The sequence below is a fragment of the Helicoverpa zea genome, chromosome 7 (assembly GCF_022581195.2).
Source record: "Helicoverpa zea isolate HzStark_Cry1AcR chromosome 7, ilHelZeax1.1, whole genome shotgun sequence".
NCBI lineage: Eukaryota > Metazoa > Arthropoda > Insecta > Lepidoptera > Noctuidae > Helicoverpa > Helicoverpa zea.
In genome coordinates, this window is record NC_061458.1 from 8,610,348 (window position 1) to 8,634,619 (window position 24,272).

At 39.2% G+C, this 24,272-nt stretch overlaps 1 protein-coding gene and 1 long non-coding RNA gene across 2 annotated transcripts in view; one reads left to right on the forward strand and one right to left on the reverse strand.

Moving 5' to 3' along the window:
* Positions 1-17,432, reverse strand: part of LOC124632008 — an 85,372-nt gene extending 67,940 nt beyond the window's left edge. The window contains exons 1-2 of the long non-coding RNA XR_006984569.1: positions 17,298-17,432; positions 15,193-15,295 (exon numbers count right to left, since the gene is read on the reverse strand). This is a non-coding gene — a long non-coding RNA (uncharacterized LOC124632008). The remainder of the gene's footprint in view (positions 1-15,192; positions 15,296-17,297) is intronic.
* The window catches only part of LOC124632004 (sushi, von Willebrand factor type A, EGF and pentraxin domain-containing protein 1), a 73,797-nt gene that overhangs the window by 46,484 nt on the left and 3,041 nt on the right, over positions 1-24,272 (forward strand). The window contains exons 4-32 of the mRNA XM_047166658.1: positions 11,125-11,206; positions 11,492-11,805; positions 11,928-13,049; positions 13,135-13,314; positions 13,420-13,602; positions 13,713-13,997; positions 14,120-14,397; positions 14,475-14,905; positions 14,991-15,307; positions 15,391-15,572; positions 15,666-16,551; positions 16,641-17,134; positions 17,225-17,438; positions 17,522-17,992; positions 18,141-18,982; positions 19,067-19,950; positions 20,038-20,417; positions 20,497-20,662; positions 20,754-21,005; positions 21,093-21,634; positions 21,723-21,935; positions 22,025-22,180; positions 22,268-22,409; positions 22,704-22,775; positions 22,918-23,108; positions 23,191-23,364; positions 23,446-23,622; positions 23,714-23,875; positions 24,138-24,262. Coding sequence (XP_047022614.1) covers positions 11,125-11,206; positions 11,492-11,805; positions 11,928-13,049; positions 13,135-13,314; positions 13,420-13,602; positions 13,713-13,997; positions 14,120-14,397; positions 14,475-14,905; positions 14,991-15,307; positions 15,391-15,572; positions 15,666-16,551; positions 16,641-17,134; positions 17,225-17,438; positions 17,522-17,992; positions 18,141-18,982; positions 19,067-19,950; positions 20,038-20,417; positions 20,497-20,662; positions 20,754-21,005; positions 21,093-21,634; positions 21,723-21,935; positions 22,025-22,180; positions 22,268-22,409; positions 22,704-22,775; positions 22,918-23,108; positions 23,191-23,364; positions 23,446-23,622; positions 23,714-23,875; positions 24,138-24,262 — 9,917 coding nt within the window. The remainder of the gene's footprint in view (positions 1-11,124; positions 11,207-11,491; positions 11,806-11,927; positions 13,050-13,134; positions 13,315-13,419; positions 13,603-13,712; positions 13,998-14,119; positions 14,398-14,474; positions 14,906-14,990; positions 15,308-15,390; positions 15,573-15,665; positions 16,552-16,640; positions 17,135-17,224; positions 17,439-17,521; positions 17,993-18,140; positions 18,983-19,066; positions 19,951-20,037; positions 20,418-20,496; positions 20,663-20,753; positions 21,006-21,092; positions 21,635-21,722; positions 21,936-22,024; positions 22,181-22,267; positions 22,410-22,703; positions 22,776-22,917; positions 23,109-23,190; positions 23,365-23,445; positions 23,623-23,713; positions 23,876-24,137; positions 24,263-24,272) is intronic.

A 24,272-nucleotide genomic window follows, 5' to 3' on the forward strand; every position in this document is an offset into this window, starting at 1 on the left:
TTCCATGCTGGGTCAATTAATATGGGATGTGTTATATTTTAAACAAAAAACTCAGTAGGTACGAGTTAAAAAATTAGAAGGTAAATAAATATTTTTATGATGTCATTTAATAGTATTTAAGAAGTTTACTGTTAGAATGCATGCTACAAATTTAGATGCAAAAAAATAACCATCATGCTGAGTTGTATTTAGAGTGGAAGATAACTCGTGGCTAAGATAGTATTATTTAGATGCTCGACGCTTTATTAATTGTGGCTGACTTAGTAATTTAGAAGGCAACATACATTTTTGGGGGCGAATAATGATATTAAAAAGAAGCCTGTTTAATTAGCACCCCTTTTATTTTATTTTTAAATATTAGTTTGTATTTGAAGACAAAATACCTAACTGTATTTTTATAAGAGTTATTTTTATATAAATTTAATACTTGAAGAATTTTTGAAGAGCATTTATTTTATTTAACTGACACCTCTATTTCATTCCTAACTCTACGGGAACTCCATGGGAACAGAACGGCTGGTCGTGATTGGTCGATCTTACAAAAAGACTGACCAATCAGAGAGAGCTTTCGGACAGTTGACAATTTGACAATTTCTCATCGATAGATTATAATATAGCGAAAAATAATGCGTTAAATTGCAATCAGATGTTACGGTTCACAATAATTCGACAGTTTACAATCTCTCGAGATAGATTGTAATCTAACGATGTTTGTAATCTTACGGTAACATATATAACGAAAGTAAGAGCTAATTAGAACCTAACGAGGATTTAGTCCTTGAGTCAGCCTTGTGTTCTATCAATCATAATGAACGGTAATTATTTATGCTCACTGTTATTGTTTGAGGACTATGTGTAGGTTTCAACTCATTAGCAGTGGCGGCCCTAGGGGTGTGCGAACTGTGCCATCGCACAGGGCCTCGCGCTTGGGGGGGCCTCGCGCTACAACCCACACTAATATAAAAAAAAATATAATTAGAAGATATATATATATCAGGTCCAAGAAAAGAATGTGCATTTTTTCTTTATTTCTAATTCATTCTGCGTTTACTTTTTGAGTCCTCAATTTAACAAAAAGTTGGAACACTAAAGTAACAAAAACAACTGGCTCTCGATCCAGTCACGGATTTTTTTTATTTATGCTTTGAGAGTCCTTAAACAATTTTAAAAAATTCGCGCTCGCTACGCTCGCGGTTGTTCACTTGACAGTACCTTACCTTCTAACTTGATTAGAGTACTTTTATGTCCCAAAACTCAAAAATTTTCGCGCTCGCTACGCTCGCGACTTCACCTTTCACTGTTATTTATTACCAGCTTCCGTCAACGGCTTCGCCCGAGTGGTGTGTTGATAAAAAGTAGCCTATGTGTTAATTCAGGGTATCACCTATCTACATACCAAATTTCAATCAAATCGGTCCAGCCGTTTTTGCGTGATTGAATAACAAACATACATCCATACATTCTCACAAACTTTCACATTTATAATATAAGTAGGATACTTTAGGTGCTTTAGTGACCTAAAGCTCAAAAATTTTTGCGCTCGCTACGCTCGCGGGTCCTTTACTTTCCGTTTGTTTTATTTTTTCATCCTTTTTTAGCCGAACCTAGAAGGTAGCGCCGCTTTTAAGTCCTTTTATTAACAAGAAAATAATTCTAGAAAAAAATTACAAGAAAATAACTCCTAGTTTCCGTAATGAACTTTCTTATTTACGACGTTCGAACTACTCAAGTTACAATCTTTCAATACATAGGGCGCGCTTGGGTCATGATTGCACCCGGGTGCTACATGAGCCAGAGACGGCCCTGAATCAGTTATACGAAGAGCTGAATATTATCTCGGTGCTGAAATGTATATTAGAAAATAATTTAACTGAAATTAATCCCACTACCGAAATAGTCTTGAGAATTCGAATAATAAAATAATAATATCGAAAAAGCAGTTTTCGAGGCTTACAATTATTAAAACATAAATATGGAAACATTTAAGGAATTCGATGACACAAGATCGACTTTCAGCCTTTGCTATTCTTTCGATCGAAAATGACATTGCTCATTCATTCGATTAATCTGCTTTAATTAAAGATTTTAGTTTAATATTTGTTAATTTTGTGATTCTTTAAATATAAACTGTAGTAAAAATAAAATTTTAATTAGTTTAACTTGAGCATTCCTCCTCAAACATGACGATTAGCTAAATCAAAACGCCAGCTTACTCTCGCAACACATACTTTTCACTTTAGACAAAGGGCCTCGCATAGACCTGCCGCACGTAGCCTCGCAATGGCTAGGGCCGCCGCTGCTCATTAGCTAATGATTTTGATGATGGTTTCGATGTATTGTTAGTTCTTGTTAAAATGAGCTTTACAAAAAGTAAAAGAATATACTTATACCTATATTTGGTTTTTCAGGAATTGCAACAACCTTAATGAATACACATTGAAAAAGTACCTGAAGAAAACTTCAACAAAGTACACTCTATTTAGCATAAAAAAGTAATATACAACTCAAATAAATCTGAAAAGATAATTTTAACTTAGCTCCTCAAAGTTCTTAAGGCAATAAACGTGAGATGCTTTAGATATATGATAATCCCTCTTATTTACACTCGCCGACATAAAGTTAAATTATATTATTCATGAAAATATATAGCTCTGTATCAAATTTCTAATACCTCAAACATTAAACTTTGTTTCGAAGTTAAACTATGGATCACTTACGAGATAAGTGAACAGTATTCTCAAGAGCAAATTAAGCGTTATCTATCTTTATTACAATTCTAAAACATATTATGTGTCTACGCACTGTTTCTCTTCCTTTTTGTAATTGTGAGAGTACAAAAAAAAATAACCATTTCTCAATAATATTACTCCAATGCCAAAAGAAACATGAGTTTTTTAACCGTCTTCACAAAAAGGAGGTTTTCAATTGGAATGTTTGTAATTATTTTTTTTTTTTTGCTTTATTGCATTTTTCACAAGTATACACTTACCAATGTGTTTTTTCTACCCGTTTCTTACTAAATGAATTGTAAATCAAGATAAAAATAACATATCAAAAAATTGAAAAAAAAAAGTCGTGGTGGCCTAGTGGGTAAAGGACCAACCTCTCAAGTATGAGGGCGCGGGTTCGATCCCAGGTCAGGCAAGTACCAATGCAACTTTTCTAAGTTTGTATGTACTTTCTAAGTATATCTTAGATACCATTGACTGTGTTTCGGATGGCACATTAAACTGTAGATCCCGGCTGTCATTGAACATCCTTGGCAGTCGTAACGGGTAGTCAGAAGCCAGTAAGTCTGACACCAGTCTAACCAAGGGGTATCGGGTTGCCCGGGTAACTGGGTTGAGGAGGTCAGATAGGCAGTCGCTTCTTGTAAAGCATTGGTACTCAGCTGAATCCGGTTAGACTGGAAGCCGACCTCAACATGATTGGGAAAAGGCTCGGAGGATGATGATAAAAATAACATATCAAAAAATTGATAAAAATAACATAACAATTTTATTCTCATCCTCAGTCAATCCGGTACAAAATTACGAACAGTGTTAAAAAATGCGGTACACCCACGCCAAATTACGGAGGTCGGCAACATATCTGCATAAATTACCAACAGCTCTCCCTTTTGTTTGCTTTCCGAAGGCAATGAATGTCAAAGGTCAACAATTTAATGACGAACAATCATTTCGACGAATGATTGGATTTACTTTGAATTTAAAATGAATAATTTTCAGACTGTGTAGCTACAGACCTGTTTATCAGCTTTTATCAAACAGCTAATGTTTGATAAAAGCTACGACAAGACTATAAAACCATCACTGGCTAAAAATTATTTCATATTTTACTTTTAAAGTTTTTACCGTAAGAGCATATTTTTAAGATACAAAATGCGATATATGCTGAGAGTCTACAAAAATTAATACCGGGAAATGACTCGCCCATATTTCATAGAACTCCAAAAACTTTCGAAAGCAAACATGAAGGTATTATTTCGAAAGACTTTTCATTAAACGGATATAAAACTCTAAAAGTAGAAAGTGCTAAATTAACTTGATTACATGATCCTGCAGGAAGTAACGTATATGCAATCTTAATTAGTCCATAGCCTTGTTTGAATAGCTTCTGTCACTGGAAACACTATCGCTCCGGCTCATAGACAAGACCAGTGGTATTCAAACTATTCATAAAACTTCGATGCAACACGTAGGATTTTTGGAAGTCGTTGCATCAAATTGTGACATAGGTAATTGAAGGATGTTTTAGCTGTCCTTAACTCACGTACCTAAACTAAGAAAATTTTCCAGGAGTTGAGACTGTAAAGGAACTTATTATTGAAGACTTTTTTGTAATGTGGAACAATTTCATAATTTAAACGACAGAATACATCTACATGCTCAAACATTTACTCATCTCTCGTAGTCAAACAAATCAGACGCATAACGAGTTACGCAGAACAATCGAGCAATCTTTGTTCAACAGATATTTATTCTCAAACCGATTTCTTTCCATCCAATGGTACACTTACTGGCAGGAATACAAATGCGGCCGAAAGATTGAGCACCGCCGACGACACTCTAGAGACAAATCAATGCTATATTCTAGTGGGACACTGCGAACACTAGAAAGGTGGTTTGCCATTGCACTGAATACTAATAGCTCCTTGAGTGTATGTCGATACTATTGACAATCGAGCAGACGGTTCACCATCACCTGATACTGTATGCATTTTATAACACGATACCATGGAAAAGTGTGTGTTGTGAGTTGTGAATGGGAAGAAAGTAATCAATTTATGCTTTTCGATTTTGAAAAGACATGTGGTGGATACTGACATTATTATAATGATGTAGTCAATTCAATGTATTCAATGTACTTAAAACTAGCAAAGGTTAATTGACATTCCAAAGTTAAGTCGATAAAAATATTTCACCTTTTTCAGAAGCTTGTAACTTAGGTACTTGTGTCGACATTTACTAGGTACGTTTATTTACATTGCGTTCCTAAATGACGCTAACAATGCCATGTTATATAGCACCGCAATACATGTCAGCATGGTAGTTTATGCTGGCTTATGATTGAGCAACATTCACGCCTAAGCTCCGCCGACGTGCTACATCTTGCCAACATACCTTGTAAATTATATCTGCATTTGAATACCGAGATTAATATACGCAAGGTATACGATAATGTGAATTGCAGAATGTGTTATGGACACTCGGTTTTGCATTCGCAGAAACTGTGCCACAGGTGTCTTTTTAAATATTTGTAATGCTTCGAATGAAGAATCCACCTACTTATCATTCAATATTTACAAAATCAAGACCTTTAAAAATATAGGTGAACTTCCTATTCTGTATTACGTATGTATCTCCAAAGTCCACAAAGATCTTAATTAAATTCCCATCACAATTTCTCAGATCAATAACGATGACGATATTGCGTTGACAAAGCAAATACTTTAGACTTCATAAGCGAAGAAAATTAACTCAAAATGTTGAGCAAACAGACGTGTCTATTGTTCAATAAGCGACAGGGCTGAATTCCATCGCTTTCACCGCTGCACCCGAGTTATGAAGCTCTAAGATAAATGCAACCGACTACGCTGCACTCTTTACACTTTATACGACACGACGTGTTTACGATTTTCAAGAGCTTCTGACGCTTTATGACTTTTTTTGGTTTATTAAATCAATTTTCTTCGCCTGACTAGGTATTTTTATGACAGTAAAGTCCTAAAATAATTTTGGCTTAAAAAGTTTTCTATTTGACATTACAAAGCTTGGTGTTCCATGTTGGATTATGATCATCTTAACATTCGGTTTAATAGGTACAAATGTTCCCTCAATGTACCTTCAAAGGTCCCTCATAGGACAAGCATATCAACCTTTTTATTTTAAATCTCAATTGAGTCACTATCGGATAAAACCTCACAAACCAGTCGTGAACCATAAAAGTAATCCCGTACAGCGAATGAATGCTGTGTTATCGATCTTTAGTAATTGCAGCCCCCAGTTTTCTATACTGGCTGTATCTAGGCGTACCGTTAGATCCTGGCCTACATGGGCTAATCATAACCACAGCTACCTACTAGTACGTTGATAGTTGACCTTCTTTGCTTGTATGCAAACTTTTGCTTATAATATTGGATAGGCTAAGTCTAGCCCTGTGGAGTTTCTATTTCTAGATTACTCAATTGGTTCGTTTAAAGGTGACTTTTACTCAAATAAACTGGATTTCGATAAAATAAAAATAGCTTTCAGATGAAAATAACACCCATTTGTTATCGGCATTAATTGCGCGTACGTGACGATATGTTTAATATACGGATTCAAGAAAAGCCAGACAGCTAAATAAACATGAGAGCATCTAAACGAGCCATCATCTTTTAGAGTCAGTAATAATACCTACTTGAAGTGGCTAGTAATACAAATACATTAAAACATTTCATTTCATTTCATTTATACATAAAATATTTCTAACACAAAGATAATGATTGTCAATTCTATTGTTTATTCGACAACAGCTATCATTTGTTTTTGGTTACGTCACAAAAATGACTTAAGTGGAGTGACCTTATGCATCTTCCGTGTTCAATTTATAAAAATACATTTAGTAGAAAAAATATTAACTTGAACTTGGAACACTAATTTGTTCAATGAGTCAATTAGAGAATTGAGTAAATATTACCATAGGATAAATGAAGCTTTGGTTAACCTTAGAATAACAATTGTTCAAATAGGTTGATAAACGACGCGACCAAATGAAAAGAAAATACATACAAATGTTCCAATTCAGAACCTCCTCAAAAGTAATAAGTCTTCATCACAAGAACACATCTTGTTTTCCTAACGTGTCTTTGATTACTTGACTGTCAGTTACTGTCACATGAACGTCAATCGTGCTAAACATAAACAAGTGTATTCTAAACTTGGCACGCATCTGCCATGACATTTGGAGCATCACAATCTGGGTCAGTTGCTTAGTATGGCGAATAGCTACTTGCATTCGCTCCCACTGACAATACGTGCGATTGTTCAATTACGACCTACAGGATTTCTTAACTTAGCGTTACATTATAGGACTTTAGTTCCTTTTCATGATAATTGCTACAAATGCGAAGTCGATAACAAAGTAAAAAAGTTTTTTTTTTTGCGTGCGGTTGTGTGTTAATTCAAATAGAATGTACCTATGATTTTTACATGTCTTTGAGGGAGTTTATCATTAGCTCAAGCGCTCAAAGGAATCGAAAAGTCTTTTCCTTTCGCATTTTGATCTAGCTCCGTAATTCCACTATTTTAGATTCTTTTCGAATTCACATACAAACGTATGTGTCGTAACACGAATATCATTGATTGATTTTTTTATCTAACGAGACAATGTAGACTTTGTGCCGCTACAGTCAATCGAGCGGCAAACAGCCAGCCTTGGAGGTTCACATTTGTAATGAGTGAAAGGCAGCGCCTCGATCATACATAGTCGAGACGTGACTCACTGATGACGCTTTATATACGAATATAACCTCTGCACCTTCAACTTTAAGATGAACAGAAGATTTAAAATTCAGAAAAGTCTCGAATCAAAGACATGGATGGCGACAAGACATATGGTGTCAAACCATTATGCAGAGCAAGTGTGCTGCATAAAATATGTGATATGACAACTAAAGAATGATATTCAGTTTTTCTAAGTAGCGCAATGGCAAATGCGAGAACAATCAAACTAGAAGAAGTAATAATTATGAGTAACAATTCCACTAAATCAGACTGAAACTTCATTGCGTACGACTGCATTTTTCCCACGACCGCCCCGATTAGATTTGCAGATAACAATATAAAAATTAACGCTCCGGGCTACAATATTGCAGCATTCATTTCGAATTTAAAACTATCATTTTATTTTGAATCGCTAATCACATGACTTGGTATTTACAAACGCAAAATTTGGTATTCATTTGAGGATGATGTTTAATCATGTAACGCCAACAACTATTTTTGCAGTATATAATAAGTTAGCTACTTTGATCAAGATGTGGGAAGGAGTTCCTTTAGGAGTCAAGTGAAGCCACGGGAAACGGCTAGATTAGTTGTTAACCAATGCAGTGCGCTCGATAGAATCAGTAGGTACGTAACTAAGCCACAGAGTAGGCGCGTGCCGTCTACTACAGATCTAAATAGAGCAGTAAGTCAATCTCCGGTGCGGAGGCATATCCGTATATCCTTCAAAGGTTTCAGGTTTGCCTCGCTAAGAGGCACTCGACACAATTGATCGGCAGCCACCGTGTCGGCGACCGGTCGACATTGCTCTCGTCCCGTTTGGAGCCAACCTTATTGACGCAGAACTGTTTTGTATGTGTTTGGTTACGTAGGTTTAGTTTATTGTTTGTGAAAGTTGGTCTTGTCTGATGAACAGTTAAATAAGACGAATGCATTTATTGTAATTATTATGCTCACTGCTAAGTTCACAGCCATTTAGCCAAAGCCTTTTCAAAAGTCTCTAAAACTGTTCGCTGGTGCTCTTCATGTTACAAAACATAATTGACTGTTACATTACTAACAAATTAAGTTATTTTGTTGCAAGGCGTAATGTTTGCGAACACGAAGGCCCATCATCAAAATAAAGTGTTTTTTTTTCACTTAATTATGCGAACATTGTTTCGCAAAGTTAAATCATTAAATGTCAATGATGTCGTAACTCCATCCGTACAAACACGAATATGAATGCATACCGAACTGCTCAATTCGTGCGTAATCGATTAAATACGTAGCTTTCTCCAATGAGAAAAGTAGTCAATCGGTATGAACCGCGTTGATTGAAAGCCCCGTATCTCAATACTCAACAGTTACAAAGCTCAGTCATCCGAGTCCGTAGACATGGGAAATGAATGCGATCCCCTATGAAGCCCACTGATGATATCCATGATATATCATGTGGGAATAACGTATAAGGAGACCTAACTGTAATACGCTACCATATAACAACATGCTCTCAAGCGTCCTGACTTTATATCGCAAATAATAAATCTACGTTGTGTGTAGGATTAAATTATTCACTTAGAAAAAGTGTACTAAGATATTGTAAACCATTCCATTTTATGGAAATTCCGTACCATTTAGGTTTATGTACGTAGCTCGTATCCAACAAGTTGATACGTTAAATATCCCCATAGATATTATAGCCTATAATGCTCCACTCAATATTCTCTGATGATGATGGCGAATATCGGTCTGTGGAGATTTTCTATAGTCGCAATAAGCCACAAAATCAATGGAAGCATTCGCTTTGATCCTTCCTTTGCACGTTAGAGCTATTCAGTAAAACTCAGTGACTTGTCACTATGCGGGGTAATTACGTCCATCGCACGTCACTATTAGCCGTATGTAGGCGTTCTCCCGCGAATATTCTCATGCAACAATAGTATTTACTATGTCGTTCAACTATGTTGATGCAACCCAATAAATCACTAATTGGCATATATTTTACGTACAGTTTTTAATAGCACTCAAACTCAATGCTAATGCATTCAGCTTTTAAACTTCATCATGCATTATACTATTGACTGGTCCGAAACTGCTTCCATACTGAATTGTTTAGTCGTGTTCCGAACCCGATTTGCGAAAAAGACGGGCTATAAAGCGCCGAGTTTATGTTAGCAGTTTTAGGCAAAAGCGTACAATATACTCGTATACAGAGTGATTGCATTTTGCTGCAGTAACATAACTAGCTAAGTGGGTCAAACACATTGCATCGTGGAGCGCGGTGAAGCGTAGATACACCGCGGTCTTCGCGATCGCGCATCAAACTCGCACGCTCTATTTATGCCTATTTACTTTTTTATCTTGTAAGTTAATGTGCGGAAATTGAATGAAAAATATATAGGTTTTCAATGTTGTTTTATTTGTGTTGCGTTGAAGCTTTTAATTGTTCAAACAAGTCATTCAATTGCTTGGGTAACTCAACGCTCGTGTATTAATGCCTTGTATCCTCAAAAAGCATAGGTACTACCTAATCTTTTAGTGTTCATAACATTTAAGATAATGATTTATACATATTGTCACGTTAATTCCAATCATTAAAAAAAGATTAGTCGTGCTTAGCTGCAGACAATAACAGCGGGCATTATCACTGTACAAAAAGATTTGATTTTGTTTGAAACTTTAATGATCATAGTCGATATACACTTCTCCTTCAAGTAACTTGCTCCGAAGAATTTTGACGTTGAATCATAAAATATTGTAAATCATGTTGTACCTATCAATTTATGAACAAACTATGCATTAACTAAGTGAAATTTACGAACGTAGAATAGACTTGGATACGAGCGGTTAAGCCTTGTACAAAGCAGTAAGCTTTCCTAACTTAAGCACGTCTTGACGTCCATTATGTTGAGTTTACAGCTTACAAAGGTCTTCAGGGCACGTCAACAAACCGACACATACGAAAACACAACGTTTGTGTAGGTACGCTTCTTCCAAGAAGTTTCATGTTGAACTGAAACATAATTTAACATCTTAGTTTAATAAATACAACATTTAAAGGAACTCAACCAGGGCAAATTACCGTTAACTAAATTTGCAGAGTCGCAAATTTCTTGAAACACAATTAAATACTTCGCTTCGAATTGTTCCGCAAAATCTAAAATCTCTGATTCAATCTCTTATTCGGGGAGTTTCATAGGCTAGTTAAGCACACCTGTTGAATAACTAATTTTGAATTAGTAATCGCTTTAGACTGGTTCAACTCCACAATCAGGACGCATTCAACTTTTGCTTGAGAAAACATTTCGATCCGTCACCGCGTTTAAGAGTAATTCGATGTTCACGATCCATAACCCGGACAAATAACTGCGCGGTTACTTTATTACGTCACGTAAATTTTTCGTGAAATTGTTTTCCGTTACTCGAATAGTTTGCGTGCTTAAAGGCTCAAAATATAAACACAATTTTGTTTGTCTCGTTGCGAAATATCTAGGTGGCTTTCACCGAGCCCTTTTAAAGTAGAAAGCCTATACTGTTGACTTTGCACATATTTTCTAATCTTGCTGTTTTCTTTGCGTGAAGTAATTTGTATCAAGAACTTGTTTGTTTCTCTAGTGACTGTCTTATTCTAATCTCGTTTTATTTTTATTTTCAGGATGGGAGTTGAAAGGCTTACACTGTTACAAATTCTTCAACATCAGGCATTCGTGGGAGAAAGCGGCAGAACTATGTCGAAGGTAAATATCACATTAATACTAGTATTTATGGGCATATCACTACATAGTATAAAACAAAGTCGCTTTTTCTGTCCCTATGTCCCTTTGTACGCTTAAATCTTCAAAACTACATTTTCATGCAGTTTTTTTTATCAGATAGAGAGTTTCAAGAGGAAGGTTTGTATGTATAATACCATACATTAAATAGTGGGGAAATACTGTTATTCTATGCGAAGCCGGGGCGGGTCGCTAGTGATTTATAGAATATGAATAGGATTTCATAAATATTTTATCTTACTTCTTCAGGTACGGCAGCGAACTTATGGTTGTTGATAGCTATTCTGAAAACAACATGACTGCCAGCATGGTGCCAGCCAGCCCCAGCAACAATCACTACTGGCTCGGCCTCGCGACGGTCGACGACCTAAGAACGAACACACTCGAGTCAGCTGCTGGTGCTCTAGTCTCACAGTATGCCGGTTTCTGGGACCTGCGACAACCAAACCCAAAGGAAGGAGAATGTGTCGACGTTCACGTCACATCCGATAGTCAGTCGTGGGAGCTAACGACCTGTGAAACTCTTTTGCCATTCATGTGCCGAGCTACTGCCTGCCCTGCCGGTGAGTAACATCAACAATCAATTGTTTTAAATCAATTTGTAATGCTCAATTACCAACCTACTCGAGTCATACAATGTTAAGGTCACACAAAACAATACTTAAACAATTAAAATTTGTTTTAGGAACCTTCCATTGTTCAAATGGAAAATGCATAAACGCAGCCTTCAAATGCGACAAGCAAGACGATTGCGGTGATGCTTCCGATGAAATGGACTGTGCTTCCGAATGTCACTTCTACATGGCCAGCAGCGGAGATGTAGTCGAGAGTCCTAACTACCCTCACAAATATCCTCCCTTCAGCGACTGTAAATGGACTCTCGAGGGGCCACAAGGTCAAAATATCGTGTTACAGTTCCAAGATTTTGAAACTGAAAAGTCTTTCGACACTGTTCAAATTCTGGTAGGTGGCAGGACCGAAGATAAATCTGTAAATTTAGCGACACTTTCTGGCAAACAAGATTTATCTAACAAAATTTTCGTATCCGCTTCGAACTTCATGATCATTAAATTCAGTACAGATGGTTCAGTAGAAAGGAAAGGTTTCCGCGCAGCTTGGAAGACGGAGTCCTCTAATTGTGGAGGTATGCTGAGAGCTACCCCTCAAGGTCAAGTACTAACTTCACCCGGCTACCCCAATGGTTATCCTGGTGGTCTAGAATGCGTTTACGTGATTGAAGCGCAACCAGGTAGAATAGTCTCATTAGAAGTCGAGGACCTAGAATTGGGAATGAACAGGGATTACATCGTTATTAAAGATGGTAATACTCCATCGAGCCCTGTATTAGCCAGGTTAACTGGACCAGGTGAAGAAAATCAAAAGGTTGTGATATCGACAACGAACCATCTGTACATGTACTTCCGAACGAGTCTTGGCGATTCCAAGAAAGGATTCAACATGAGATATTCTCAAGGCTGCAGAGCAACAATAATTGCAGCAAATGGCACCGTTACATCACCTGCATATGGTCTCACAAGTTACCCGAATAATCAAGAATGTTTATATAGAATCAAGAACCCTAACGGTGGTCCACTTTCGTTAAAATTCGACGAATTTAACATTCACCCATCCGACATAGTGCAAGTGTTTGACGGAGCAAGCACAAGTGGCTTAAGATTACATTCTGACAATGGATTCACCGTGAAACCAAGAATAACACTGACTGCTTCCAGTGGCGAAATGTTGATGCGATTTATGTCTGATGCTTTGCATAATGGAATGGGTTGGAAGGCGACGTTCTCGGCAGGTAAGCTATTCACACATGGAATAGAACAAATGTGGAACAAACAAGAATGCACTCAGTTTTTCTACTGTCACCTTTTATTTTTTAGATTGCCCTACACTTAAATCCGGACTTGGTGCTTTAGCGTCAAACAGAGATACCGCCTTTGGAACAGTTATAACATTCTCATGTCCGACTGGACAAGAATTCGCCACAGGGAAATCTCGTATCACAACAAAATGTTTAGACGGAGGAAAATGGTCAACGACTTACATTCCTAGCTGTCAAGGCAAGTAATAAACGAGAAACGGTGGCATTTCACAATGCAATACTACTTTAGGTTATATATATATACGTTCATGTATACATATGTAATTTTATTGTTGCTTTACAGAGGTATATTGTGGTCCAGTCCCACAAATCGATAATGGATTTTCAATTGGCTCCACTAACGTGACTTATCGAGGTGTTGCAACTTACCAATGTTATGCTGGATTTGCTTTCCCGACTGGACAGCCTATTGAGAGAATCTCATGTCTTGCTGATGGCCGATGGGAAAGAACACCAACTTGTTTGGGTAAGTTTTCGAATTAATGCAAGTTCAATTTGATATCCTTCGTATTTGTTATTACAGTGAACTTTTATTTGATTCTGATGGGTATTAACTATTGTAACATTTTTCAACAGCATCACAATGCGTAGCTCTTCCGGATGTCCCTCACGCCAATGTCACAATATTAAACGGTGGAGGCCGTAGCTACGGTACTATTGTTCGATATGAGTGCGAACCTGGTTACGTAAGATCTGGACAGCCGGTACTGCTCTGTATGAGCAATGGAACTTGGTCGGGAGATGTACCAACGTGCTCAAAGGCTTTATGCCCCAAATTCCCAGAAATTAAAAACGGGTTCATCGTTGATCAGACTAGGATTTACATGTTTGGTGACGAAGCCCGTGTTCAATGTTTCAAGGGTAAATATATTTTCGTATATAAATTGATATCGTAAAAAATCACTATTAAATATTGATGCCATTTGCGCTTTACAAAATTTTTATTGAATAACTAAATATGTACTATACAATTTAATTTTCAGGATACAAACTGAATGGACCTAGCGTGCTTAAATGTGGACCCAACCAAGAATTTGATAACCCACCAACTTGTGAAGATATCAATGAGTGCGCAAATAGCCAATGTGACACAGCCTCAACTGAATGTAAAAACACTCAGGGTGGTTTCTTCTGTCCCTGCAAACCTGGCTTTGCGCCAAGCTTAGACTGCAGACCTGTAGGTGATTTGGGATTAATTAATGGTGCCATTCCTGATGAGTCAATAACAACTTCTGCTCCAGAACCTGGATATACCAGAGGCGTAAGTTACTTTTCATCTCTAATTATACATTAAGTTTATTGCCCAACATATATTAATGTTCCTATTGAATGTTATAGATGGTGCGTTTGAATAATGGCGGTGGCTGGTGTGGAAATAACTTAGAAGCCGGAGCTAACTGGATTCTCATAGACTTAAGAGCACCGACGATCATCAGAGGATTCAGAACAATGAGCGTCATGCGCGCCGACGGCAACATTGCATTCACTTCTGCTATCAGAATTCAATACACTAACGACTTGACTGATGTCTTCAAAGACTACACTAATCCTGATGGCACTGCAGTTGAATTCCGAATTTTGGAGCCCACTCTATCTGTACTCAACTTGCCAGTACCAATTGAAGCTCAGTACGTCAAGTTCAAAATCCAAGATTATGTTGGCGCACCATGTCTGAAGGTCGAAGTTATGGGCTGTGCCAGATTGGATTGTTTAGATATCAATGAATGCAGTGAAAATAACGGTGGATGTGATCAGAAATGTCTAAACACGTGAGTATTTATTTTCCTCAAGGAATAATTCTAGCAAATTTTATATTAAAAAGGGTGAATAATAAAGAAGACTTACTTTTTCCAGGCCCGGAAACTTCTCGTGTGCTTGCAACATTGGTTACGAACTTTATTCATCTAACGGCACAGCTGGATTTGCAATTGAAAAATCAGAAACAGGTGAACGAGATGGAGATACATACCAAAGGAACAAATCCTGTGTACCAGTTATGTGCCCGCCTCTGGGACCTCCTGAAAATGGAAAACTACTGTCTACGAAGAATTCTTACCACTTTGGAGATATTGTTCAGTTCCAGTGTGACTTTGGATTTGTCATGTCTGGATTCTCGTCACTTCTTTGTACTTCCAGTGGGACTTGGAACGGTACAGCACCTGAGTGTCAATGTAAGTGAACAGCATTTATAGTAAAAAATACTTAATCATGATTCTGAAAAATACTGCGTATTAATGAAAATTTATTTTTACAGATGCTCGCTGCGTGACATTATCTGATGATAAGAACGACGGTTTGAAGGTAATCAGAGACGACCCAGAAAGCGTGCTGGTTCCATACAGGGACAACGTAACAATCACCTGTACATCACCAGGAAGACAGCTAAGAAACACAGTAACATCGTCTTTCAGGCAGTGCGTGTATGATCCTAAACCGGTGAGTTTAAATTGCACACATTTATTAACTGCCTAACTTTAAATGAAATATTAGTTTAATAAGTAACAAACTAAAATATTTCCTTTTTTACAGGGTCTACCCAATTACTGGTTTTCGGGAGCTCAACCTCAATGTCCAAGAAAGGACTGCGGTACTCCTATGCCTACGCCAGGAGCTGAATACGGCCAGTACCCTGACACTAAATACCAAAGCTCTTTCTTCTTTGGATGCCAAAACACCTTCAAGCTGGCAGGACAAACAAGCAAACACGATAATGTAGTCAGATGTCAAGCTAATGGTATTTGGGATTTCGGAGATTTAAGATGTGAAGGTCCAGTGTGTGAAGACCCAGGCAGGCCAGCAGACGGTTACCAAATTGCAAGAAGCTACGAACAAGGATCTGAAGTGCTATTTGGCTGTTCCAGGCCAGGTTACATACTGATCAACCCAAGACCTATAACTTGTATACGAGAGCCTGAATGTAAAGTAATCAGGCCTCTTGGACTTGCATCTGGCAGAATACCCGACTCTGCAATAAACGCGACATCTGAAAGACCTAACTACGAAGCCAGGAACATCAGGCTCAACTCAGTAACTGGTTGGTGTGGCAAGCAAGAAGCTTTTACTTACGTCAGCGTTGACTTAGGAAAAGTATACAGAGTTAAAGCTATACTTGTCAAGGGTGTCGTTACCTCTGACATTGTAGGCAGACCAACAGAAATAAGATTCTTCTACAAACAAGCTGAAAATGAGAACTACGTGGTTTACTTCCCCAATTTCAACCTAACAATGAGAGATCCTGGAAACTATGGTGAACTAGCGATGATCACTTTGCCCAAATTCGTACAAGCTAGATTCGTGATTTTGGGTATTGTGAGCTTCATGGATAACGCTTGTCTGAAATTCGAACTCATGGGTTGCGATGAACCAGCTACAGATCCTCTGTTAGGTTACGATTATGGATACTCACCTTGCGTCGGTAAGTGTCTCAAATCCCTTCTTTCAGTTACATATCTAAAGGTACTTTCTAGGAACAACAAATCATAACTTACAACTTTTTTTTTACAGATAACGAGCCTCCAGTTTTCCAAAACTGTCCTCAACAACCAATCGTAGTACAAACTGATGTCAATGGAGGTCTGTTACCAGTCAACTTTACTGAACCTACAGCAACAGACAACTCGGGTGCTATTGCAAGATTAGAAGTTACACCGCAACACTTTAGAACACCTATCCAAGTATTCCACAATATGGTGGTGCGATACGTCGCATTTGACTTCGATGGTAACGTAGCTATTTGCGAAGTCAACATCACTGTACCAGACTACACTCCTCCAAAACTCAGCTGCCCACAGAGCTACGTTATAGAACTAGTTGACAAACAAGACAGTTATGCAGTTAACTTCAACGATACGAGAAGGAGAATAAATGCAACAGATGCGTCTGGGGAAGTTTTCCTCAAATTCATTCCGGAAAGAGCTGTCATTCCTATTCGCGGATATGAAAATGTAACTGTTATCGCTTCAGACAAATACGGAAACCGAGCTCAGTGCAACTTCCAAGTAAGAATATTTTTCGCAAATAAAAATGTCGAGGTAAATAAAACGTGTACGTGTTATAGCGCAAATATTTAACATTACTTTATTTTCTAGGTATCCGTTCAAGCCACACCTTGTGTAGATTGGGAACTTATGCCACCGGCTAATGGTGCTATGAACTGCTTACCTGGCGATCGAGGAATTCAATGTATTGCCACGTGTAGTCCTGGATTTAGATTCACCGATGGCGAACCCGTTAAAACGTTCGTCTGCGAAACTAAACGTCAGTGGGTGCCAACTTCAGTTGTGCCGGATTGTGTTTCTGAAAGTACGTATAAACGTATATTACATAATATGCATATATAAACGAAGTTATGTTATTTAGAAAACTAAATGTCAACTTTTTTACAGATACTCAGCAAGCTGCTTACCACGTCGTCTCTACTGTTCAGTACCGTGCTCTAGGAGCTGTTTCCAACGCTTGCTTACCCAAATATAAAGACTTGGTTGCACAATACGACAACGTATTAAATGAAAGGCTTACCCAACGTTGCTCAGCCGTAAACGTTAACATAAACGTTACATTTGTCAACGTAATACCCACACTACTTGACGAAAATGTCGTCAAAATGGACTTTGTATTAGCCATCATACCAGCTGTGCGACAAACTCAGCTCTACGATCTGTGTGGTTCGACATTAAACCTCATATTTGATTTATCTGTGCCATATGCCAGTGCTCTTATTGAACCCGTCCTGAATGTATCGTCTATTGGCAACCAATGTCCACCATTGAGAGCGATCAGAAGTTCCATCACTAAAGGATTCACTTGTAGCGTCGGCGAAGTATTGAATATGGATACGAACGATGTTCCGAGATGCTGTGAGTAAAGCATTTCTATAATTGCGTATTATAATTTTGTTTATAGGCAAAAAACATACATAGTACAAAACTAACCTTCTCTGCCTTATCATGTTTTAGCTCAGAAAAATGTACACAATTGACTAATTACATTTTGTATGACTTTCAGTACACTGTCCGGCTGGAACGTTTGCGGAAGAGAAACAAAAGACCTGTACAATGTGTCCTCGCGGTTTCTTCCAAAATCAAGCTCGCCAAGGATCATGCCTCAAGTGTCCGCAAGGTACATTCACTAGAGAGGAAGGCTCTAAAGACATCAATGATTGTATACCTGTATGTGGATACGGTACATACTCGCCAACAGGATTAGTCCCTTGCTTGGAATGTCCTAGGAACAGTTACACAGGAGAACCACCTCTAGGAGGATTCAAAGATTGTCAAGCCTGCCCCGTTAACACCTTCACATACCAGCCAGCTGCCCCTGGAAGAGATAGGTGCAGGGCTAAATGCGCACCTGGTACTTATTCACCAACTGGCTTAGCTCCATGCTCTCAGTGCCCAAGGAACTTCTACCAAAACCTGGTTGGTCAAACATTGTGTATGGAATGTCCCACGAACATGAAAACTGTAGGAACTGGATCGACAGGCTTGGAAGAATGTTTACCGGTAGAATGCTCAAACAGTGCTTGTCAACATGGAGGTCTATGCGTACCTAAAGGTCACGGAGTACAGTGTTATTGTCCTGCTGGATTCTCCGGACGCAGATGTGAAATTGACATTGACGAATGCGCCAGCCAACCCTGTTACAACGGTGGTACTTGTACCGATCTGCCACAAGGCTATCGCTGCTCTTGTCCAACGGGATACGGAGGCATCAACTGCCAAGAAGAAAGATCCGATTGTAGAAACGATACCTGTCCCGAAAGAGCCATGTGCAAAGATGAACCTGGATACGATAACTACACCTGTCTTTGCAGGTCAGGATATACTGGCGTTGATTGTGACATCACGGTACGTAATCCTATGTCTTAACTTTAGTAAATTATGTTTTAGAATAAAATTTTCATCAAAAATATATAACTTGATTTCTTTCAGATTGATCCGTGCTCGGCTAACGGAAATCCTTGCACTAATGGCGCAAGTTGCATTGCTCTTCAACAAGGTCGATACAAGTGCGAATGCTTACCAGGCTGGGAAGGACAACTCTGTGAAATCAATACTGACGATTGTATCGAAAAACCTTGTCTGCTAGGCGCTCCTTGTACTGATTTAGTTAATGACTTTAGTTGCGCATGTCCACCAGGTTTCACAGGAAAACGATGCCATGAAAAGATAGACCTTTGCTCAAATGAACCTTGTAAACACGGTATATGCGTAGATAAACTCTTTATTCATCAATGCATCTGTGATCCAGGCTGGAGTGGTCCTTCTTGTGATATTAACATCAACGAATGTGTTATTTCTCCTTGTGAGAATGGCGGCCAATGTATTGATGGCATCGATGATTTCAACTGTATTTGCGAAGCTGGTTACACAGGCAAGAGATGCCAGCATACCATTGACGATTGCTCTTCCAACCCTTGCCAGAACGGTGCATCGTGCGTTGACCAAATTGATGGATTTATTTGTAAATGCCGTCCAGGATACATAGGTCTTCAATGTGAGACAGCAATTGATGAATGTCTGAACGAACCTTGCAACGCTGTCGGCACTGAGAAATGCATTGATCTTGATAATAAGTTCGAGTGCGTCTGTAGGGAAGGTTTTACGGGAGAAACTTGTGAAACCAATATCGATGACTGTGCTTCGGACCCATGCTTCAACGGTGGATCATGCAAAGATGATATAGGCGACTACAAGTGTGCCTGCCAACCAGGATGGACTGGCAAACGCTGCGAGCATGATATTGGCAACTGCATGAACTTACCTTGTCAAAACCATGCGAAATGCATCGATCTCTTCCAAGACTTCTTCTGCGTGTAAGTATAGATAAAATTTTAATATTCACAATACAAATAACATCTTACGCCGTAAGTTGAATGACATATATTTTTTTCATATTTCAGTTGCCCAAGTGGAACCGACGGTAAACAATGTGAGACCGCTCCTGAAAGATGTATTGGAAGCCCATGCATGCACGGCGGAAAGTGCCAAGACTTCGGATCTGGCCTCAACTGCACATGTTCGCAAGACTACACTGGAATTGGTTGCCAATATGAGTTCGACGCATGTGATGCTGGTCTCTGCCAGAACGGAGCCACTTGTGTAGATGAAGGCGAAGGTTACAACTGCATTTGCGCTCCAGGCTTCCAAGGAAAGAACTGTGATGAAGACATTATCGATTGTAAAGAGAACTCGTGCCCACCTTCTGCAACATGCATCGATTTGCCAGGAAGATTCTATTGCCAATGTCCATTCAATCTTACGGGTGACGATTGCAGAAAAAGTAAGTTTATGTCCTTTACTAGTTCATTAATACTGTCTCATTTTACGATTAACTAACGATGCAATAATTTCTCTTCCAGCTATAAGTGTAGATTACGACCTCTACTTCAGTGACCCATTGCGATCGAGTGCGGCTCAAGTGGTGCCATTCGATACAGGATCGGCTGATAGTTTGACCGTAGCTATGTGGGTGCAATACACGCAACAAGACGAAGGCGGAGTATTCTTTACAGCATACAGTGTTAGGTACGTAAAATATCGATATACCAACAAATCTTTAGTTATAATCATATATATCTTTGATTTTGATATTAATGAAGTTATTTTGAATTTTCAGCAACTCCCACATTGCTCTAAACAGAAAGCAAATTATTCAAATGCATTCAAACGGCGTCCAAGTTTCACTTTTCCCGGAACTGCAAGATGTTTACCTAAGCTTCGGAGAATTTGCAACAGTAAATGACGGACAATGGCACCATGTCGCTTTAGTCTGGGACGGTAACAACGGCGGTGAATTAACACTCATCACTGAAGGTTTGATTGCTAGCAAGCTTGAAGGTTACGGAAGCGGACGAACACTATCACAATAGTAAGACATTTTCCTCAACTGTTAGCTAAAAAATCTTGTTGCATATTCTTTGTAACGTAATATCCTAATGGCCGTTTTTATTTTCAGTGTATGGGTAACACTTGGCAAGCCTCAATCTGACAACCCGAAGGCATACACCGAAGCCGGATTCCAGGGCCATCTAACTAAAGTACAAATATGGAACCGTGCCCTCGATGTGACAAATGAAATCCAGAAACAGGTCCGTGACTGCAGGACTGAGCCCGTCTTGTACAGCGGTCTGGGTCTCACATGGGCTGGATATGACGACCTTCTTGGAGGAGTTGAGAGAATAGTGCCATCTCATTGTGGTCAACGAGTTTGTCCCAACGGTTATTCCGGATCTAAATGCCAGCAATTGCAAGTAGACAAAGAGCCACCAAGAGTAGACCGATGCCCCGGTGATCTGTGGGTAATTGCGAAGAACGGATCTTCTGTTGTTAGCTGGGATGTACCTCAATTCAGTGACAATGTCGGTGTTGCTAAGGTTGTTGAGAAATCTGGTCACCGGCCTGGACAAAACCTTGCGTGGGGAGCGTATGATATTGCTTATATCGCGTATGATGCTGCAGGCAACGCGGCTACTTGCACATTCAAAGTTACTGTTTTGGGTAAGTTAATAAAATTTACCAGAACCATCGCTAAACAAGTTTTTATTTTTTATTTTTGGGCTCATAAAGAAATTGTCTCTTGTTATAGCTGAATTCTGTCCACCACTACCTGATCCACTGGGAGGTTACCAATCATGTCGCGATTGGGGTGCCGGTGGACAATTCAAAGTATGTGAAATCGCCTGTCGCGACGGCCTTAGATTCTCTCAACCTGTACCACCATTCTACACATGCGGAGCTGAAGGATTCTGGAGACCAACTACCGATCCATCCCTGCCACTGGTCTACCCTGCCTGCTCACGTAAGAAAATCCATCCATACCTTTAGTAACGAAGATTATTTACTTATTAAAATTGAATGTACTAATAAATACTTTTTTTCATAATACAGCGGCTTCACCAGCTCAGCGTGTCTTCAAGATATCGATGTTGTTCCCAAGCTCAGTACTCTGTAACGATGCCGGACAAGGTGTGCTTCGCCAGAAAGTTCGCAGCGCCATTAACCAGCTTAACAGAGACTGGAACTTCTGTTCTTACGCTGTTGATGGTACGTATCACGCATACATATACCCTACATAGGTACTTGAATACGTCAATACTTTTGAGCTTTAACAATAAAATGCTGCCAATATAGGTACCCGCGAGTGTAAGGAACTGGACATCAATGTGAAATGTGACCACCGCGCGAACTCCAGGCAGACGAGACAAGTATCCACCCCTCCCGCGGTACCTGCTGAAGATACCTATGTACTGGATGCCATCATACCCGTCGAAGAGTAAGTTGAAAACTTTATACTGTTTCAAATATATTAAAAAGTAGGAGTCCAAATAAACAGGTGTCGGCGTAGATACACAATATTACGCAAAAAAATAATGTAAAAACCTCATCTCTGTAGTGCACATAAAAGCATGTGTTTACATAACACAGTACCTATTCAAAGGATATCACGCACTTTGGGCCCGTAGCAAAATCTAGACGTTTCCATTCGTATTCAACTGCACTTAGGCTTCTTTACAAATAAAGCATGTTGTTCTTCTATCACAATTGCATGTGTTTTTGTGGCACTTAGGACACGAAGCAGTAGGGAGGGTCGTCAGGTTGGCGATACGTACAACGTTGAGATCTCTTTCCCGTCTGTCAAGTAAGTTGTTTGCATGCTTCGAAGTAGCACTTTTGCACATGTTATAACCGACAATGTAAAATTTTGCTTAAATATGATTTGTGGCTTTTCATTTATGTCAAAAAGAAAATCGGAAAGTTTCATCATTTTCTCAAACTTGCAGCGATCCAGTAATTCACAATGGAAACAACGAACGGTCTACCGTGCAACGATTATTGGAGAAACTGATTCTCGAAGACGAACAATTCGACGTGAGGAACATTCTACCTAACACAGTACCTGATCCGGCAAGCTTGGAACTAGTTTCGGACTATGCCTGCCCTACTGGACAAGTTGTTATGGCCCCTGATTGTGGTAAGGCTCTTGCAAATTTAATTCCATTTTATACACAAGGAATATTGTTTAGGTGTGTACTAATAATTTCATCTCTTTACAGTGGCATGTGCGGTTGGTACCTTCCTGGATGCCGCTAGCGATACCTGCAAACCTTGCCCACAAGGAACATACCAATCAGAAGCAGGACAGGTACAATGTACTGCGTGTCCTGCCATCGCTGGACAACCTGGAGTTACACAGTCTACCGGAGCCCGTAGTGCTGCGGACTGCAAAGGTGAAATACTTGAACATTTTGAAATCTAAAGTAGATCCTCTTGCCATAAGTTCCATTTCTAATCCGCTGTTTGGTTCTCAGAGAGATGCGCTGCTGGTAAATACTACGATGCTGAGGCTGACCTCTGCCGTCCTTGTGGTCACGGTTCATACCAACCTCGCGAAGGTGCCTTCTCTTGCATGTCCTGCCCTAGAGGTCAAACAACTCGTGCTACAGAAGCCGTATCGGCAGCTGAATGCAGGGATGACTGTCCCTCAGGTACGCACAGGATAACCTTCATATTATTTCACCACAATCCTTTAGACATGAATGAAGAGATACCTAATGATGTTGACTTTTATGTGTTTAGGAGAACAACTAAGCAGTGATGGTGGCTGCGAGCCTTGCCCACGAGGCACATGGCGCGCCAATGGATCGGGAGCAGCGTGTGCACCTTGTCCCCCGGGCACCACTACGCCTAAATCCGGAGCGTCATCCGCTGACCAATGCTCTCTACCCGTCTGCAGACCTGGTAATAACCCACAACTAAGATGCAAATTACTGTCTCCTCCAAAACTTCGCCTTGTTAAATTATAAATTTATTTGTACTTTGAGACAATACTCCGAAATGTTAAATATTTTGACAATGGAATTCTGATCTTCTAAATTCGAGGAATCCACCCTAATCCGACTTCTATTGTTGAATAATAATAACAACAGAATTTTATAATTTATTGTAAAGGAATATTTCTATTATTAAATTATATTATTAACGTCATTTTCGTGTATTCCAGGCTCATACCTCAACGTCACCTTGAACACATGTGTTCAGTGCAGAAAAGGAACCTATCAATCAGAGGCCCAACAGACAGTCTGCGTCCCTTGTCCAATCAACACAAGTACGAGAGGCCCTGGTGCTGTAAGTAAAA